General features: G+C 41.3%; 1 protein-coding gene across 4 annotated transcripts in view; it reads left to right on the top strand.

Moving 5' to 3' along the window:
• The window catches only part of ARL5B (ARF like GTPase 5B), a 29,577-nt gene that overhangs the window by 286 nt on the left and 11,426 nt on the right, over nt 1-17,865 (top strand). For 2 of the 4 annotated variants that reach the window (XM_077772398.1, XM_077772399.1), the window contains exons 1-3: nt 7-131; nt 14,315-14,375; nt 15,969-16,116. In XM_077772398.1, the coding sequence (XP_077628524.1) occupies nt 86-131; nt 14,315-14,375; nt 15,969-16,116 (255 nt within the window). In that variant the 5' untranslated portion in view covers nt 7-85. Of the gene's footprint in view, nt 1-6; nt 132-14,314; nt 14,376-15,968; nt 16,117-17,865 lie in introns of those variants that run through there. The other 2 variants (XM_077772400.1, XM_077772401.1) reach the window with 2 other exon arrangements.

The raw sequence follows: 17,865 nt of genomic DNA, 5'->3' as shown, positions 1-17,865 counted from the left end.
GTCGCTACAGCCAGCGCCGTGGTGGGGGGCCCGGCGCAGCGGCACCTGCTGCTGAGGGACCCCGCGGCCCGCCCGGGTGCTCGTGATGGGGCTGATCTTCGCTAAACTGTGGAGCCTCTTCTGCAACCAAGGTGAGAAGGATGGAGCTGCGCCGAGGCTCGCCTCCGAGGAGGAGGGTCTGGCCGCCCTGGGGGAGCGCCGGAGGCAGGGCTGTCGGCGGACCCTCACCTTCGGAGACGCAGAGAAGTGATTTGCTCGAGGGGGCGGGTAGAAGCTCGGGATTTTAGCCTGGGAGAAAGTGCAGCGGAGACGGGACGTGTGGGAGAAACGAGGAGTGGAAAGAGGCGGCGTTTGGGATCCCGGAGTCCAGACTAAGAATTTGGGGATTGGAGCGAAGCCGATCGAGAAGGACCTAGTGATACCTGGAGGCATTTTGCAGGCCTTTTCCGTCTCTGGTGAAGCATCCTGCGTCTTGCCTCGCAAATGTGCGCCCAGAAACCTATCAACTTTTTTTTTTTTTAATTTTTAGTTATTGTTACTGGCGCTGCTTTGTTTACCGCCCAGGTCTGTAAGCCTGTGTGCCTTCCCGTTCTGTCTCGGGTCGCCGGCCCGCTCGCCCTCGGGAATGAGTTGCCTTGTGAGATACACGGGTTTCTGGAACCCAGCATCCCGAACCCTTTATTCCTTTCTTAGCTATTAGAGAACGAAATGCTTCTGGTTCTGTGCAGGAGATTACGTGGCCGCAATTAGCCTGGGACAGGTGATGAGACATTTGGAAGTTGGAAGTCCAAAGGGCCAAGGAGTTGTAAAACCTGTTCTGAGTCAGAAAGGATGAGAGGTGATGTCTTCTGAAGAGAGAAAAAAAAAACCCGCCCCCCCCCCAAAAAAAAAGAAAAAGTGGGAGGTGGGGGGAGGCTGACCATAGGTGAAGTTTTAGCCTTTCTCTGAACAGAATGCTTTCCTTAGTAATTGAAACTACTATTGCAATTCAGTTTCGTTTTCTATTTATTTTTTTTATTTTTTTCTTTCATAGTTTATTGTCAAGTTGGATCGTTTTCTATTTAATACCCAGACGTAATAAAAACCCAGTGTTTTTTAATGATTACCAATTGTTACTGCTTAATATGGGTTTTTTTCCCTGGATTTGAGAACTCGGGAAGAGAATGACATGACTTTAGTTCACTTGTTCCATAGCCGAGAACGCTAAAGTAGTCTTTTCTAAAGTTATAAGTAAATAAATATGTATGTGTATACACATGTGCTTATGTGTGTATATGCAATTATGTGTATATTTGCAATTACCACAGGTGTCACATCTCTGGTGCTTTCATAGTGCTCAGCCTTTAACTAAGGATACAGTCTATACATTTAATATGTGATTTTTTTCCCCAGAAGTTTATATTTTCCAGTCCTTGTTACTTGAAATCACTACTAGATGTAAATGTAAAGCTGCATTCTAAGACCTGGTAAAAACTGTAAAGATCAACACAGTTCTCCCCTGCCTACCTTTCCCCATAGTTTAAGGAACAAAACGTTACCAAAGTCTTGGTTTCTCCTTGTATAACCCATCCTATTCTTCTTCTCCACTGTTTTGTTTTTACTGTTTAATTAATAATTGATTTATTGAACCTTCCATAATCAAACTAGAAGGGAATGGAGGACTTAGGGGGAAGATTTAAGAGATGAAGAAAAACGTTCATCAGCTGCTTAAAGTCACAAACTTTATCAGGCCTCCTCAATCCCCATTACTATTTAGAATTTTTCTTTTCCTTTAACTTTGCTGTTGAACATTTAGAGCTAGTGGTTATCCTGTCATTTTATCATTCATTCATGCAGCTGACATCTAGTCATGGGCCATAGGCCAGCCTTCAGTTAGGCATAGCAGATACAAAGATGAAAAACAAACAGAAAAGGTAACATAGTTACTTGTTCTCAAAGTACTCAAAGGTCAGTAAATGAGACCTAGGGGGGAAGGGGGGGAAGTGCAGTGTGGTAAATTTTTGAACAGACATGTATAGAAGCGTGGCTGTGATTGCCAAGAAGTGATTAATTTTTCTCTAGTGGTTCCTGGAAGACTACAGGGAAAGGTATACTTGTACTTTAATGTCAGTAGGAGCTTACAGTGATTAGAGGGAGTAGAAGGGCCATATTATTCTAGGCTGAAGGGCTAATAATATGCAAATGGGAGAGTGATCGAATACTTTGGTACATTGAAGGAAGCTGAAAATAGTTTAGTTTGGCGGTGTCTCCATTTGCCTGTGGGGGAGTTAGAGGGGATGAGGTTGGAGAGGTAGCCCCTAAGAACCAGATTGCAGAGGGCGTTGTGTGTCCACCAACTAAGGCATCAAACTACAGAGCAAGCCACGGGGACCGTTGAAGAGTTTACTCGCTGTTATTTTTTAAACGGGGAATAATGTGAGGAGACCGATACTTTAGTCTCTGTTTTTTTTTACTTTCTGTATCGACAGCATTAACTGACAACCTCAGCATTTTCCATTTTCACCACTGTAATACAGTTCATCCAGAGATACTCAGATGACTCGATCTTGGTTGCATATTAGAATAATAAGCCCAAGGCCCTGCCTCAGACCAGTTAGATCAGAATGGGGCAGGGTGACCAGGGCGTCAGTGTCTAGGTGATTCAGATTTGCAGCCAGAGTTGAGAACTACATATGTTACTTTAAGGACTCCTTTCCCGTCTTTTTTTTCCTTTTTTTTTTTTTAAACAATATTTGCCTCCCATCTTTTTTTTTTTCCGTAGCATTTTACAGCACAAAGCTTCTAATCTTAAATTTGATACCTTTCTGGGAATAAATGTGCCAAAGCATGTTTGTCTAAGTGAAACTGACAAAGTACACGGTTTCGGCAATTTGTATTGCTTAATTGGGATGCGGTTATCGACGAAGGGAGTACTTTCAAATCGGATCATCTTTACAAACTTGTGTTTGTATCTGTTCTGGCACATACTTCCGTATTTTTGAATGGTATGCCTCTGTGGTAATTTTAAACATTATCAATTGTCCTTTGAGATGTGATGGACATAGATGGTATTAGTGTCCGACGAATGAATCAGTTGTCTTATTATGGGAGAAGAGAGAGCTCTTAGGCCCTTTTCCCTTATCATCCCAATAACTGTGTTGGTTTGATACACACCGTCTTTTCATTTTCAGTGATTGTAAAATTTCCTCGTCCCCTACCCCAGCCACAGTGTGCTCTAATTATGTTTCCCTTTTTCCTATAACTTTTTTCCCCTAGAGTAAATAATTACAACATCCCATTGCCTTTGTTTTCTTTGCATATTTGACTAAGCCCTTTCATTTTATCCCAGAATTTCCCATACAGGTTCCCCTATATTACACTCAGTCGCATGATCGATCTTTGGTCGCACCTCCCTCCGAACTCCCTCCTGCTCCAAACTGCACTTGCTTCACGCTGCCTGCTACGCAGCTGTGCTGGATTCGTCTTTAGAGTCATCCCAGGAATTTCCTTTGCTTTTCTCTTTCGCTAGAACTCATATCTTTCTTGCTTTACCCTNCCAAAGTAGTTTTTTTTTTTTTTTTTTTTTTTACAATTGCAAATGCCTGAAAATGTATTAAGTCTGTCCTGAAAATATATTTATCCTCATTTTTGATTTATAATTGGGCCGAATATAAACTTCTGAGTTGGAACACCTCTCTTTCAGAAGGTATTTGAAGGTATTGTCATTGTCCTTAGCTTCTAGAGTTGTTGGGAAGATAAGTATCGTTCTTCCTCTGCTGTTTTAATCTTTGTCTTTCTAGTAGATTTCAGAGTTTTCTGACTCTCCCTGGCATTTTTATTTTATTTTATTTTTTTAAGTTTATGTACTCATTTTGAGAGCGAGAGGAGGGGCAGTGAGAGGGGGGAGAGAGAATCCCAAGCAGGCTCCGTGCTATGAGCATGGAGGTGGACAGAGGACTCGAATCCATCAACTGTTAAATTATGACCTGAGCTGAAATCAAGAGTCCGACAGACACTTAACTGACTGAGCCACCCAAGCACCCCATCCCTGATATTTTTAAATTTGAAATGCACGTGCCTTGTTACATGTCTTTTTTGGTTCACTGTGCTAAGCTCTGGACCTTTTTATTTATTTATTTTTAATTTTTTTTAATGTGTTATTTATTTCTGAGAGAGAGAGAGAGAGACAGCATGAGCAGGGGAGGGTCAGAGAGAGAGAGAGATACAGAATCTGTAACAGGCTCCAGCACAGAGCCTGACATGGGGCTCGAACCCAGAAACCTGAGATCATGACCTGAGCTGAAGTCGGATGCTCAACCGACTGAGCCACCCAGGCGCCCCAGCTCTGGACCTTTTTACATAAAATTGGACATTTATAGTTGTAAGAATTTTTTTTCCTCTTAGGATTTCTTTCCTCTACTTTTTTGGAAATATTGGTCATATTGTACTACTTGATGTCAAGTATTCTTTCCCATTTTACTGTCTTTTTTTTTTCAGTTCTATTTTCTGGAATATTTCCTTTGTCTTCCAGTCTTCCTATTGAAAATTTTGATTCTGCTATATTTTTAATATATAAAAACCTTTTATTTGTTAAATGTTATTTTTTAATTGCTCTTAAATTTTTTTAATGTTCATTTATTATTTTGAGGGACAGAGCATGAGCGGGGGAGGGGCAGAGAGAGAGAAGGAGACACAGAATCTGAAGCAGGCTCCCGGCTCAGTCTCCAAGCTGTCAGCACAGGGCCCAATGCAGGGCTCAAACTCACAAACTGCAGGATCTTGACTGAGCCAAAGTTGGACGCTTAAACTACTGACCACCCAGGCTCCCCCAAAGTTTATTTATTTTGAGAGAGAGAGAGCGCAAGCATGAGCAGGGGAGGGGCAGAGAGAGGGAATCCCAAACACGCTCAGTACTATCAGGGCTTAACCCGAAGTAGGGCTTAAACTCTTGAACCCTGAAATCATGACCTGAGCTGAAGTCAAGAGTTCAATGCTTAACTGACTGAGCCACCCAGGCTCCCCTAGAAGTGCCGTTGTTAAGTCATAGAGTAGATATACGATTAGTTTTGTATTAGATTGTTTTCCAAAGTGTTAAACCATTTTTATACTCTCACCAGCAGCGTTTGAGACTTCAACTCTTCTTTACCAACATTTGATGTCAGCAGTCTTTTTAATTTTAGTTATTTCTGTTAGATGAATAGTGATACGTCATTTTGGTTTTAATTTGCATTTTTCTGATAACTTTTGGGTATTAACGCACCTTTTTCATGTGCTCACCAAACATTTGGTTTTCTTTTGTGGAACGTTCAAATCCTTTTCCCGTTACGTTGTTTTCTCTAAAAAATTATATATAATTATTAATATCTCCAGGAATTGAGACCTTTATCAATATATGTTTGTGAATATTTTACTCCAGTTTGTGGCTTCCTTATTCATTTTCTTAATGGGATTTTTGGCTAAATGGAAATTTTAAATTTTGGTGAAGCCTGATTTTTTTTCCAACTTTTTTTTTTTTTTTAAACGATTGTTGCTTTCTGTGACCTGTTCCTTTCACCTACACGCGTTGGCTTTTTGGCTTCGGTCTGTGAGCCCTCTCAGATTACTTGGCAGTTATGATGTGAGTATAGGGGATTGGAACTCATTATTTTTACGTGGATATCTGCTTGTTCCAGCTTAATTGACTGGAAGACTTTGCTTTCCCAGTAGATTGCTTTAGAGCGTTTGTCGAAAGACTGGGAGTCTTTTCTCTGGCCATCCCTCTTGCACTGATCTAGACGCCCATCCCAATGCCACACTACACCATCTTGATTATTGGACTACTTCACAGTGAATTTTGTAGTCTGATAGTGTCAGTCGTCCAACATGTTTGTTAATCTTTTAAAAGATTGTAATTTTCTCTCTTGTTTTCTGTTTTCTATTTTACTAATTCCTACTCCTTCCTTCCTTTCATCTACTTACTTTGGGTTTACTCTGTACCCCCCCACCCCATCTTCATAAGGATGGGGTGTGTGTCATTGTTCTTGCCTCTTCTTCCATTCACGTGTAGCTTTTTTTTTTTTTAATGTTTTATGTATTTCTGAAAGCGAGAGAGAGACAACATGAGCAGGGGAGCGTCAGAGAGAGAGGGAGACCCAGAATCTGAAGCAGGCTCCAGGCTCTGCGCTAGCTGTCAGCACAGAGCCCGATGTGGGGCTCAAACCCACGAATTGTGAGATCATGACCTGAGCCACCCAGGCTCCCTTGTAACTTTTTTTTAAGTTCATTTATTTACTTTGAGAGAGAGCACAAATAGGAAAGGGGAAGAGAGAGGGAGAGAGAGATTCTCAAGTAGGCTCCGCATGGTTATTACAGAGCCCAATAAGGACGTGAACTCACAAACTGTGAGATCATGACCTGAGCAAAGATCAAGAGTCAGATGTTCAACCGACTAAGCCACCCTGGCTCCCCGTATATATAACATTTTAAAGCCATAAGTGTCTTTCCTAAGAACTGTGTTAGCTTCATTCCACAACTTTTAATATGCTGTTAACGTCATTCAGTTTGAAATGTTTTAATTTTTTTGTTTGTGATTTCCTTGACCTTTGGATTATTTATAAGTTTTCAAATATTTGTTTTTCTAAATAGCTCATTGCTGGTTCCTAACTTAATTCCATTGTCAGAAATATACTCTGTAAGGTTTCCAGTTTTTATCACACTTATTGAGGCTTTTTTATAGTCTGTCCAAACGATCTCCTTGGTGCATGTACCATTTGTGCTTGAAAAAAATAATCCGCAATTGTGTGCAGTACTCCATAAAATGTTTTTTAGGTTATGGTGGTGGTTTAACGTTGTACTCACCCAGTTCACTTGTGATTCTCAAATCCAGTTTTTCCCCACATTGCCCAATATAACCCATTAGTAAGTGACAGAGTCCATTTACTGAGGATCAGCATTTAAAAAAGAAATGAACAGGGTCATCTGGCTGGCTCAGTCAGTAGAGCATCCAACTCTTGATCCCAGGGTCATGAGTTCAAGCCCCACCTTGGGCATGGAGCGTACTTAAAAAAGGAAAATGAATAAAGGAATGAACATTCTAAAACAGAAACCATCACAGTGTATCTCAGTAAAGGTACCATTTTGTGAAACTTTTGTTTCAGTTGTGTGTATCCTGGGTCATAATGCAAAATATGTTTAACTGTGGTCATGGTCCCACAAGTTTGAAAACCATGTATTATCTCTACCCCTTAACATTTGCCTTCCCTGGGGCGCCTGGGTGCCTCAGTCGGTTAAACATCGACTTCAGCCCAGGTCGTGATCTCCCCGTTGGGGTTGTGAATTCGAGCCCCACTTTGGCCTCTCTGCTGTGCAGGTAAAGCCTGCTTCAGATCCTCTGTGCCCCTCTCCTGCTCGCTGGCTCGCTCTCTCCTAAAAATAAAATAAAACCATTAAAAAAAAATTTGCCTTCTAGCTTGTAACCTTCCACCAGGCAACATTTGAATTCTCTAGAGAACTGCAGGAGTTGAAATCAATTTCAATGTTTCCTTGTGGACGCCTTTCTTATCATGGCCTTTGTTTGGCGAGTTCGAATCTTTGGTCTTAGGCACTTCACTGTGGTCTCTGACCTTAGTGTGTGCTACCTGTCAGACTCTGATTTCTTGCCTTCTTACCTGTATTTAATCCCCTTATCTACCAGAAGAGTGTTTTTCTTCTATCCAGTAAGCTCTTCCTATTTATTATTGTATGATTTTAAGATTCAGTTGTATCGTAAGGATGGGGAGGCATCACACTGGGAGATCATTGGCCAGACTTCCCAGCACGTTATTTAACCTAAGACTCAGTTTCCTCATCAGTAAAATGAGGAGTACCACCACTTTCTCATGGAATGATTGTGAGGATTAACTAACACAGTGCCCATCAAACAGTCATACTGGCACTCTGTAATAGTCCTTTTTACTATTGACATTTATTTCCTCAGCTGAGAGTTGGATTCTAGATCTCAGTTATCCTTGGGGCGCATGGGTGGCTCAGTCGGTTGAGCATCCAACTTTGGCTCAGATCACGATCTCACGGTTCGTGGGTTCGAGCCCCACGTCGGGTTCTGTGCTGACAGCTCAGAGCCTGGAGCCTGTTTCAGATTCTGTGTCTCCCTCTGTCTCTGCCCTCTCCTGCTCATGCTCTCTCTCTCTCTCTCTCTCTCTCTCAGAAATAAATTTTTTAAAAAGTTAAAAAAAATTTTTTTTTTAGATCTCAGTTATCCTTGGGAATATTATCATATACTTCTGTATCTTTTGCTTTGTACTAATGATGGTGTATTGTAAGTGTTTATTTACATACCTGCCTTTAAGATTTTGGAGGGTAGAGAGCTTGCCTTGTTAGTCTCAATCACAAATGTTACAGTCAGGCATAAAAGGAACTCAATAAATGTTGAATCGTTGACTCATCAGATTTATGTAGCTGCTCTTAACAAAATGTAGACAATCCAGGAATATGGATACTGTGGGGGAGTGGGAGAGACTGAAGAATTTGGAAGGGGACTTAATACTTTCTAGCAAAAAGAGCGGAAAAACAAATGGTGGCTCTTACCATTGTTTACTAGAACACATTACTTAAATACATAGGACATTAATTTCTTATCTAGAACATAAGCAAGACGGCCCAGGTCAATAAGTGTTCTTGGAGACCTTGGTTCCTCAGAAATGCCTTTATAGGTGGCACATTTGTAGGTGAAGAGGTGGGAGAGAAGGAATAGATCTGAAATTCTGCAGTCTCTTCCAAGCTGTAATGTTTTATGATTCGATAACCAGTATAAGACAGAGTTAGTTGTTTTTATGGCTTTTCCTTTTTTTCTTTTCAAGAGCCAGACTTCCTTGGGTGCTCAACATTGTCGTGCAGGCCTTCAGGTCTCAGACTGACTTCCTGTCTTCTGACTTCTTAACACCTACCCCTTGCAGCAATTTAGACTCCCTTTCTGTGTATGCAAATCCCCAAATTTGCTGAATCACCAGATTTGCCATAGGACATTTTTACTTGTTTCCTTGCGAAGTTATTTACATACTCTGTTCACCGGGAGGCTCTTGTTCTGTGATGGTGTTGGTGCAGGCAATATGTCTAGAAGGTAGTGATCCCCATTTTGTGACATCTTCGGGGCTTTCTTATATTTTAAAAATAAAAGTCGATCATCTTAGCACACACATTTCTTTGATATTTCTTCCACTTGTTTTTTGAAATTTCTTTTTCCATCCTTTTTCTCTTAAGCCATCTTTTATCTGTGTTTTTACTGTGTAAGTGCTTTTTTAAAAAAATTTTTAATGTTTTCTATTTATTTCTGAGAGAGAGCGTGAGCAGTGGAGGGTTGGAGAGAGAGGGAGACAACAGTCTCCAGGCTCTGAGCCAGCTGTCAGCACAGAGCCCAATGCAGGGCTCGAACCCACGAACCCTGAGATCATGACCTGAGCCGAAGTCGGACGCTTAACCGACTGAGCCACCCAGGCGCCCCGAAGCAAGTGCTCTTAATACTTTTGTTTTGAAGCCTCATTCTGTATAGACTTTATGTCTGTATGCCCTGCTTACAGCATAGTAGGAGCCAGCTTTTAAGGAGATCCAAGAGAGCAAACACTATAGCCAAGAGTGCAGAGAAACTTTTGTGCAAACACTTGATGAAAGTTAAACAAAAGCTGTTCAACTGGACTTTCATTTAGTATAAATAAACATGCTTTGTGTTGACCCTGGACAGGCATGGATTCCTAAGTAGAACTGGAAATGCTCTCCACTCAGACCTCTGTTCTGGGAAGAGGTACAGCCTGGTGTCCAGGAAGAGATTTCTTTTTTTTCTTTTCTTTTTTCTTTTTTTTAATGTTTATTTACTTTGAGAGAGAGAGACACAGCATGAGGGAGGGAGGGGCAGAGAGAGAGGGAGTCACAGAATCTGAAACAGGCTCCAGGCTCTGAGCTGTCAGTACAGAGCCCCATGTGGGACTCGAACACACGAACTGTGAGATCATGACATTTGGATGCCTTGTTAACTCTGATACTTAGGGTCGTGTTTTAACCCAGACTTATTTGGCTGTCCGTGAAAGTTTGTAAGTTGTATGTACATACTCTGTCCCCAACGTACACATTTCTGGCCCCAAACATGGGCAGCTCCTAACTCTGGCAGTATATTGAATTTAATAACGCTACTGAAAAACAATAAAGAAGGTAAACTTTGATAACTTCATTTGCAAAAATCATTCTTAAGAATTTAGTATTGTCCATGTTCATAGTCTTCCCTCTTTAAGGTTAAATGAGAATTGACTGTGTCTCAGTCTATCAACTAAATACTTCATTTTCATGGAGAGGAGTTGAAGAATATACAGCTTACATATCCAAGTTGAGGATCAGTTGAAATTATAAAAGCATAGAGTTGTGCGGTTTTCTCACAGCTGTAAATATTTCAGTTCTAGGGAGTCAGAAATCGCCACTGCTGGCTCCATAAGTAAAAGTGATGTTAAATGTCTGATGTTCATCCGATGGGCAGCCACTCAAAATCTGACCTTTAGGAGATAGGTTTTTTCCCCACCTGACTGAGATTGAATTGAACTATAATGATGTATTTTGAAAGGTTTTTTTTAATCTATTAGATAAACAATAAAAAATGTCCGGTGACATAGTACAAACTTACATGCATCTTTTTTATATCTGCTTTAGTTAACTGTGACAGGTAAAGGAAACTATTTTATCATGACTACAGGAAATCACTAAGCATTATATAATTGAGGTGATATTTTTATGTTTCTGTACATAAGGTCGGTATGTGTCCTGTTGATTACCCACAACTGAGAAGCAGTACAGAACAAGTACCTTAAGTCATGTGCTTTGTAACATCAAGTGGTATCAGATGCCACTACATGATTTATCTTTTATTCATCAGACATGACTTGTGGACATTGAGAGCAACATACTAATTTGATTTCCTTTTCTCCTTACAGTAAAGGTATGTGTCATTGTCTGTGTTTTTCTTGAATACATAAAAATTTGACTAACTGGCATCGGTGAACTCAAGTCCTTGGTCACTGGCATACTCAAGTGGCAGCAAAGTACAATGGAGGCCTTTGAAGACAGAAGGAAGAATTACAGTTATGCCATGGAGTACAAACAGCTTTTATTTTGTACTTGGCTTTTTAGTAAATGGCCTTTGAACTTGATTTCCCTCTTTTTGTACAGATGATGTTCGAGAGATGCCTTTTCAAAGAAAAGATTTAAAATACACTCTGTTGGGGCTCCTGGGTGGCTGGCTCAGTGGGCTGTGCATCTGACTTAGGCTCAGGTCATATCTCATGGTTCGTGGGTTTGAGCCCCACATCAGGCTCTGTGCAGTCAGTCAGCCCAGAGCCCGCTACCAATCCTCTGTCTCCCTCTCTCTCTACCCCTCCCCTGCTTTCACTCACTTTCTCAAAAATAAACATTAAAAAATAAATAAAATACATTTTTGGGGCACCTGGGTGGCTCAGTCAGTTTAGTGTCCAACTTTGGCTCAAGTCATGATCTCACCATTCATGGGTTTGAGTCCTGCTTCTGTCTCTGTGCTGACAGCTCAGGGTCTCAAGCCTGCTCCAGATTCTGTTTCTCTCTCTCTCTCTCTCTCTCTCTCACTCACTCTCTGCACCTCTCCTGCTCGCACTCTGTCTCTCTCTTTCTCTCTCTCTCTCAAAAATAAGCATTAAAAATTTTTAAAAAGTAAAATATAACACACTGTGTTATTTCATGCTTTTATTTATTTTTGTTATTTCATACTCAAAAAAACCCTCTTTTCTGTTGATGATGATTTATTAGAATATATCAGGTTGTAGATGATAATATCAGAAGATAGGCCTCAGTTTAACTGAAGGATTGATATAATACCTTTATTATAAGACCGAGGTGAAATTGTTTTGTCTTAATTGCTAGAATTCCCTATCACTGAGGAATCTGAAAAAGACCTGAAATTAATCTCATTGTAATGAAACTCACGTTCTTTTGGCCTTCAGAGTTTGTCACCCCTGACTTAGTTCAAATTGAGGACCAGTTTTTGAAAATGATACATTATAAGGGCGCCTGGGTGGCTCAGTCAGTTAAGACTCTTGATTTCAGCTCAGGTTATGATCTCACAGTTCATGCTTGGGAGTCTCTCTCTCTGCTTGTCCCCTCACGCTCTCTCCCTCCCTCCCTCTTTCTCTTACTTAAATAAACTTTAAAAAAGATGCCTTGTTTATTATGAGTTTTGCTATCACAGGCCTTCAATACTCTGATCACCATCATCATACAAAATGTGAAGCGAGGGGCAGGGCTGTTTGAAAATGGCCCTGGGTGTTGGTGGTTCACTTCAGTGGCCTCAACAGTGAGCCGTGTGGTGCTGCTACCTTACCTTTTCCTTTCCCAGCAGCAGTGTCTGCGCACGAGTTTGGCTTACTTCCAGACTAATGGCTTCCTTCTCACTCCTGCAGGGACCCCCTGGTCTCCAGATGCTGGGCCAGTGGTTTCCAGCTGTTCCCCCAAATTTAGTAATTTTTTTAATGTTTTATTTTTTTCTGAGAGAGAGAGAGAGTGTGAGCAGGGGAGGGTCAGAGGCAGAGGGAGGAGATACAGAATCCAAAGCAGGCTCCAGGCTCTGTGGGCTCTGAGCTGTCAGCACAGAGCCCAACGCGGGGCTCGAACCCACCAACCGTGAGATCGTGACCTGAGCCGAAGTCAGACGCTCAACTGACTGAGCCCCCCCAGGCGCCCCATGTTCCCCCAAATTTAGAGTGCTTGTCCCTCAACTGGAAGAGGGTTTTCACTCTTGTCCTGTAAAGGGAGGAAAATAAAGATTGGCTCCTTTAGAAATGAGGGGATATGCACCCAAAAAGTCCAGAAAGGAGAATTCTAGTGAGTTATAATAAGCCAACAAGTTTTGTTCTGTTTCGCGGTTTACAAAGCAGCTTCTGCCGTAGGGGAAAAAAGCCCTCGGAGAGAAACCTGTCCTTTGTCCTGCGCTGTTAACGGCAGTACCGACAGTGTTGGGGTTGTTAGAGATGCATAAAGACACCTCATTTGTCACCTAAGAACTTGTCTGTGAATAGTGGCCTCTGTTTTTGACTGAGTATTGACGCTTTAGAGTAGGAATACGAGCGGATGTCTGATTACATGTATAATCCGAATTTTCATATTACGAAGGTTAACAAGGGCAGCAGGGTTATGATAGGAAATATGGCAGATCGTTGGCTACAAATAAATCCATTGTGTTGTGGTTCTTATGAAGGTTCACTGGTAGCCTTTTGAGCATTTCCGCCCTGGGGAAGAGAGCTATCTTTAATGTGTTCCGTAAAGGTTAAAATCTAGAGAAGATGATTCTAAAGTGTCTTCTCTGTGCTCAAGGGAGGTTTCAGAGTGTGTACCACTTAACAGAATAATTAGGTGGGCCTTAAAATCTGTCTGGGAAACAAGTGACTGTTCTGTGCATGGCCCCAGAGGGAGAAGACTCCAGAGGTTTTTGTTGCATGGAGAGCAGAAACCGTACCTGCTCAAAAGAGTTGTAAAATCCAGATTGAAAAAGCATTGAGGACAAAGTAATTGCGTTTTTATCTTTAAGTTAATGGAAGGAGGGGCACCTGGGTGGCTCAGTCGGTTAAGCATCCAACTCTTGATTTCAGCTCAGGTCACGATCGCATGGTTCATGGGTGCGAACCCCACGCCTGGCTCCACATTTGCAGTGTGGAGCCTGCTTGGGATTCTCTCTCTCCTTCTCTCTCTGCCCCTCTCCTCTTACATGTGCGTGCACTCACTATCTGTGTCTCCAAATAAACTAAAAATATATATATATATATATAAGATAATGGAAAGAATGAGAAACTGATGGAGAGAATATGTGTGTCAAGGAAACCTTTTCAGTTTTGTGTTAGAAATTGGATTTCTTCATGAAGGGAAGAAACAATCTCGGTGGATGTAGGTGGGAAAACTTGCAGGTGTAAAAATAACTTGATAAAAAAGCTATTATGATTATCGGGGACGACAAGCACGTGTGTAAAATAAGTTTTGTAAACTTTGATTATGGATCATAGTGCCTTGTCAGGATCACAATTTGTGGTTTTTCCCCCAACACAGCTTCTTGTATACGTCCCTCTTACCCCCATCTCACATTCATTTATAAGCCAGCCAGGCGGAGACCAACGTACTACATTGCCTCCCCTACCGTAGGTAACCTTGACATCGTGAAGCTCTCTTGACTCTGTGTTTTAACAATCCAGTAATAAGAATCCACTGAATGATCCTCATTAGAAAGCTAAGTAATAATCAGTGTTGAAAGCTTGTAATTGTAGTATGCAGTAGTGTTAAATGTTTCCGGTTTGTTTTCTTTTTGTAGAACACAAAGTAATTATAGTGGGACTGGATAATGCAGGGAAAACCACCATTCTTTACCAATTGTAAGTATAGTTATTTAAACAGTCTTCATTATTTTCATTATCGGGGCCAACCTTGTGTAATTAATAAGATACCATTGTAATATAACGGAAAAACTTAAACATATGGTTTTGTATTCTACCGAGCACACAATGTGTTTCAAAAGTGAACTAAACTGCCGTATGTTTGGTACAGCCTTCACAGACACTTGTCTTTTTCCGACTTTGCAAGAAAGGCTTAATATTAAACCAAAATAAATAAAACATCCATAATCGTGCTACAGTGAGGTGATGAAGTGCATTTCACTTAATTCTTCCCACACCGAGGGTCACGCAAGTAGACAAGTATCTCTAGGAAGCTTCTTGCCTCTCTCTTGACTAATAGCTGTGAATTGTTTAACTTAGCCAGACTTGTCAAATCAAAAGAAATGAAGATCATCCCCTGAAAGTCCTGCTTTTGCAGCTCGCAGCCAGGAAAGGCTGGCCACTTGCAGAGAAGTGCATTAATACTGGAAGGGAGTTTTAAGAGCCTATCAATCCTCTTGTCAGAGTAGCTCTCCTTATCCTGTCGGGATTAATGAAACGATCCGTGTTAAGCGGTGGGACTGGATCTACACCGCAAGTACTGTAACAAACAGTCGTAAGATCCAGTGCACGGGTGTGTGGCTCTCACCTCTCCCCACCTCACCCTCTGTATGTCCGTGGACGGCTCTCCGGAAACACTTCACGTCAGCCGTGCCCAGTGTGTTTTTCAGCTACTTTGCGAGAAAGCTCCCCACGTGGCTTGTTGTTTTACGGTAGAATAACTACTTGTTTTACTTTAAAACATTGATCCATTGTCCATTATCTATTTTAATGTGACTTTGCCTTTAAACATCAAATAAAAACACACCAGAAACCTGTCAGTTATTGAAATAACTTCCCACATAGATTCAAAAATGTATATAAAACCCAAGAGACAGTTGCAAGCTTCTCCCAAAACAGTGTCAGCATATTATAGGCAAATACATACTGAATGAATGAATTACTGTATCTTAATAATTATAATAAATGTGGTATGAGCATTAGTATTCTAAATATATTTACAGTTAATTTTTAATTAAAATTTTCACTTGCCTATAGCCTTATCTTTTTAAGGCTCTGGTTTAGGTTAATAGGCCTGAGCTAATTTTTATGGCTGACCCAAATCTCAGTTTGCTCTCGTAGATAGTCTTCAGAATGATAACGGAGCCCGCTATTTCAGTGGTTGCTGCTTGGCAAGCGCTGATGTCACAGTCACCTAGAAACTTGCTCTTTCGGGAAAGGGCACTGCTTTTGCTCTGATAACAAGAACATGGTGGTCTGGGATTTTGGCCACAGGAATACAAACTCACACCACAGGGTTCGCATCTCTCCAGATCAAGCCTTTAGTTTATTCCATTAAAAGAGAGAAAAAAGTCTTCCTTCAAGAGTTGTTCTTTGCCTAGGTATTTGTTTGCACACATTGTCCTCCAAAGTTCTAGTTTTGATGCTGTCATCTGTACAAATAAGGAAGGTTGGTTCCTATTAAAGGGAGGGAGAAAACACCCCTCAGATTCTCAGGATTTACCAGAGATTTCTTATGGTGTCTTTCAACAGCTTAATGAACGAAGTGGTTCATACGTCTCCAACCATAGGAAGCAACGTTGAAGAAATAGTCGTGAAGAACACTCACTTTCTCATGTGGGACATCGGTGGTCAGGAGTCCCTGAGATCGTCCTGGAACACGTATTACTCAAACACAGAGGTATTCCAAGCCGATTTGTGCACGTTAACAACAGGCACCACAGAGTCAGCCCAGGAGCTAGATAGGCAGTACGTAAGAGGCGTGCTGACAGTTGCTTTTCAACAAGATCCTTTTCTGTAAGGAGCTTGAGGTTTTCACATAGCAGAGAAGAGGCAAGTAGAAAGAGCGAAGCCCGCTGTTGTTGGCACGCGCACTGCAGGGCACACTCTCTCCGTTCACCCTCACAGCTGTCCTGTCCAGTCCCACCTCTGCCCTGGGAGAAAGCGTCGGGTCACTTAGATGACCTGTCCCAAGGCCACACAGCCGTATGACACCCTGGTTAGGGAGGAATAGAAGATTTTTAAGCGTAACTGAATACAAGGTTTTCAAGTAACGTGAACTGAGCATTCAAAATGCTGCTGAGATTATATTTTTGTTGAAAAACAAATGGCTTTGCAGCACCCACCCCCAACTTCTCTGTCACTTACTTCGTCACTTTGCTGCTTCAGAGCCAGCCCAGGAAACAATCTGGACTGGCTTCTATTTCTGTGTTTATTTCTTGTTAGGCAGATTTTTTTTTTTTTAAACCATGCAGTGCTATCGAGAGAGATTTATCTTCAAGATTTATATTCGAGTATACTAATGTACAATTGCATCCATAATTTCCCTTCACAGACGGGGACATCTGACCAATTCTTTTTTCCTAAAATGTGAAGCCCATTAAAAATTGAGTGGCTTTTTTGAAGGGCATGTGCAGAGGAGGTGGGGAGATGCAAGGCATTTTTGGTGAACAAGTTTCCTTTTTAAATAAACATATATTCCTCTAGATTTATATTGCGATAGAGTACAATTCTACGTATATATATTCCAGTGGAGTTTGTGATTGGTCCAACCAAAATGGCATATCCTAGATCTTAAGCAGTTATAGTAGCACTTAACTTTTCTTTTTTTTTTAATTTTTTTTATATTTGTTTATTTTTGAGGCAGAGAGAAACAGAGCATGAGTTGGGGAGGAGCAGAGAGAGAGGGAGACACAGAATCTGAAACAGGCTCCAGGCTCTGAGCTGTCAGCACAGAGCCTGATGTGGGGCTTGAACCCATGAATTGTGAGATCATAACCTGATCCGAAGTCGGACGCTTAGCTGACTTAGCCACCCAGGTGCCCCACACTTAACTTTTCTTATTTGCAAGGGGACACAGGTTGGTAAGCAAATACAGTTAGAGGTTAGCTTAATATATATGTCTATAGTAAAATAATATTCTGAAACTAAAAATGTTAGAAAGTGAGAGAGAAACAACCTTTTACTGAATGGCTACAATTGCCCCTTGAATGATGCAAGGGTTAGCGACACGGACCCACTGCGTGGTCAGAAATCCACATATACCTGGACTCCCCCCAAAACTTTACTAATAACCTGCTGTGGAGCAGAAACCTTACAGACAACAAAGCGAGTGGATTAGCACACGCTTTCTTTGCTGTGTGTATTATATGCTCTATTCTTATAATAAAGTGAGCTGGAGAAAAGAGTGTTATTAAGAAAACCGAAAGGAGAAAATACGTTTACAGTCCTGTACAAAGAATCACATTTAAGGGAATCTGCTCAGTTCAAACTCCTGTTTTTCAAGGGTCACCTGTGTTTAAGCAGCACAGCTCTTGGTGCCTTGTCAGAGCTCACAATTATCTGCAGCTCTGAGGGAGAGGAGCGGCTATTTTTGCTGAAGAGGTTAGAGTTGGTTCTAGCTGATCCATATATATTTATAGCCTTACAA

This window comes from Crocuta crocuta, unplaced genomic scaffold (genome assembly GCF_008692635.1).
Source record: "Crocuta crocuta isolate KB4526 unplaced genomic scaffold, BGI_CrCroc_1.0 scaffold96, whole genome shotgun sequence".
NCBI lineage: Eukaryota > Metazoa > Chordata > Mammalia > Carnivora > Hyaenidae > Crocuta > Crocuta crocuta.
This window is presented reverse-complemented; position numbering and strand designations above follow the sequence as displayed.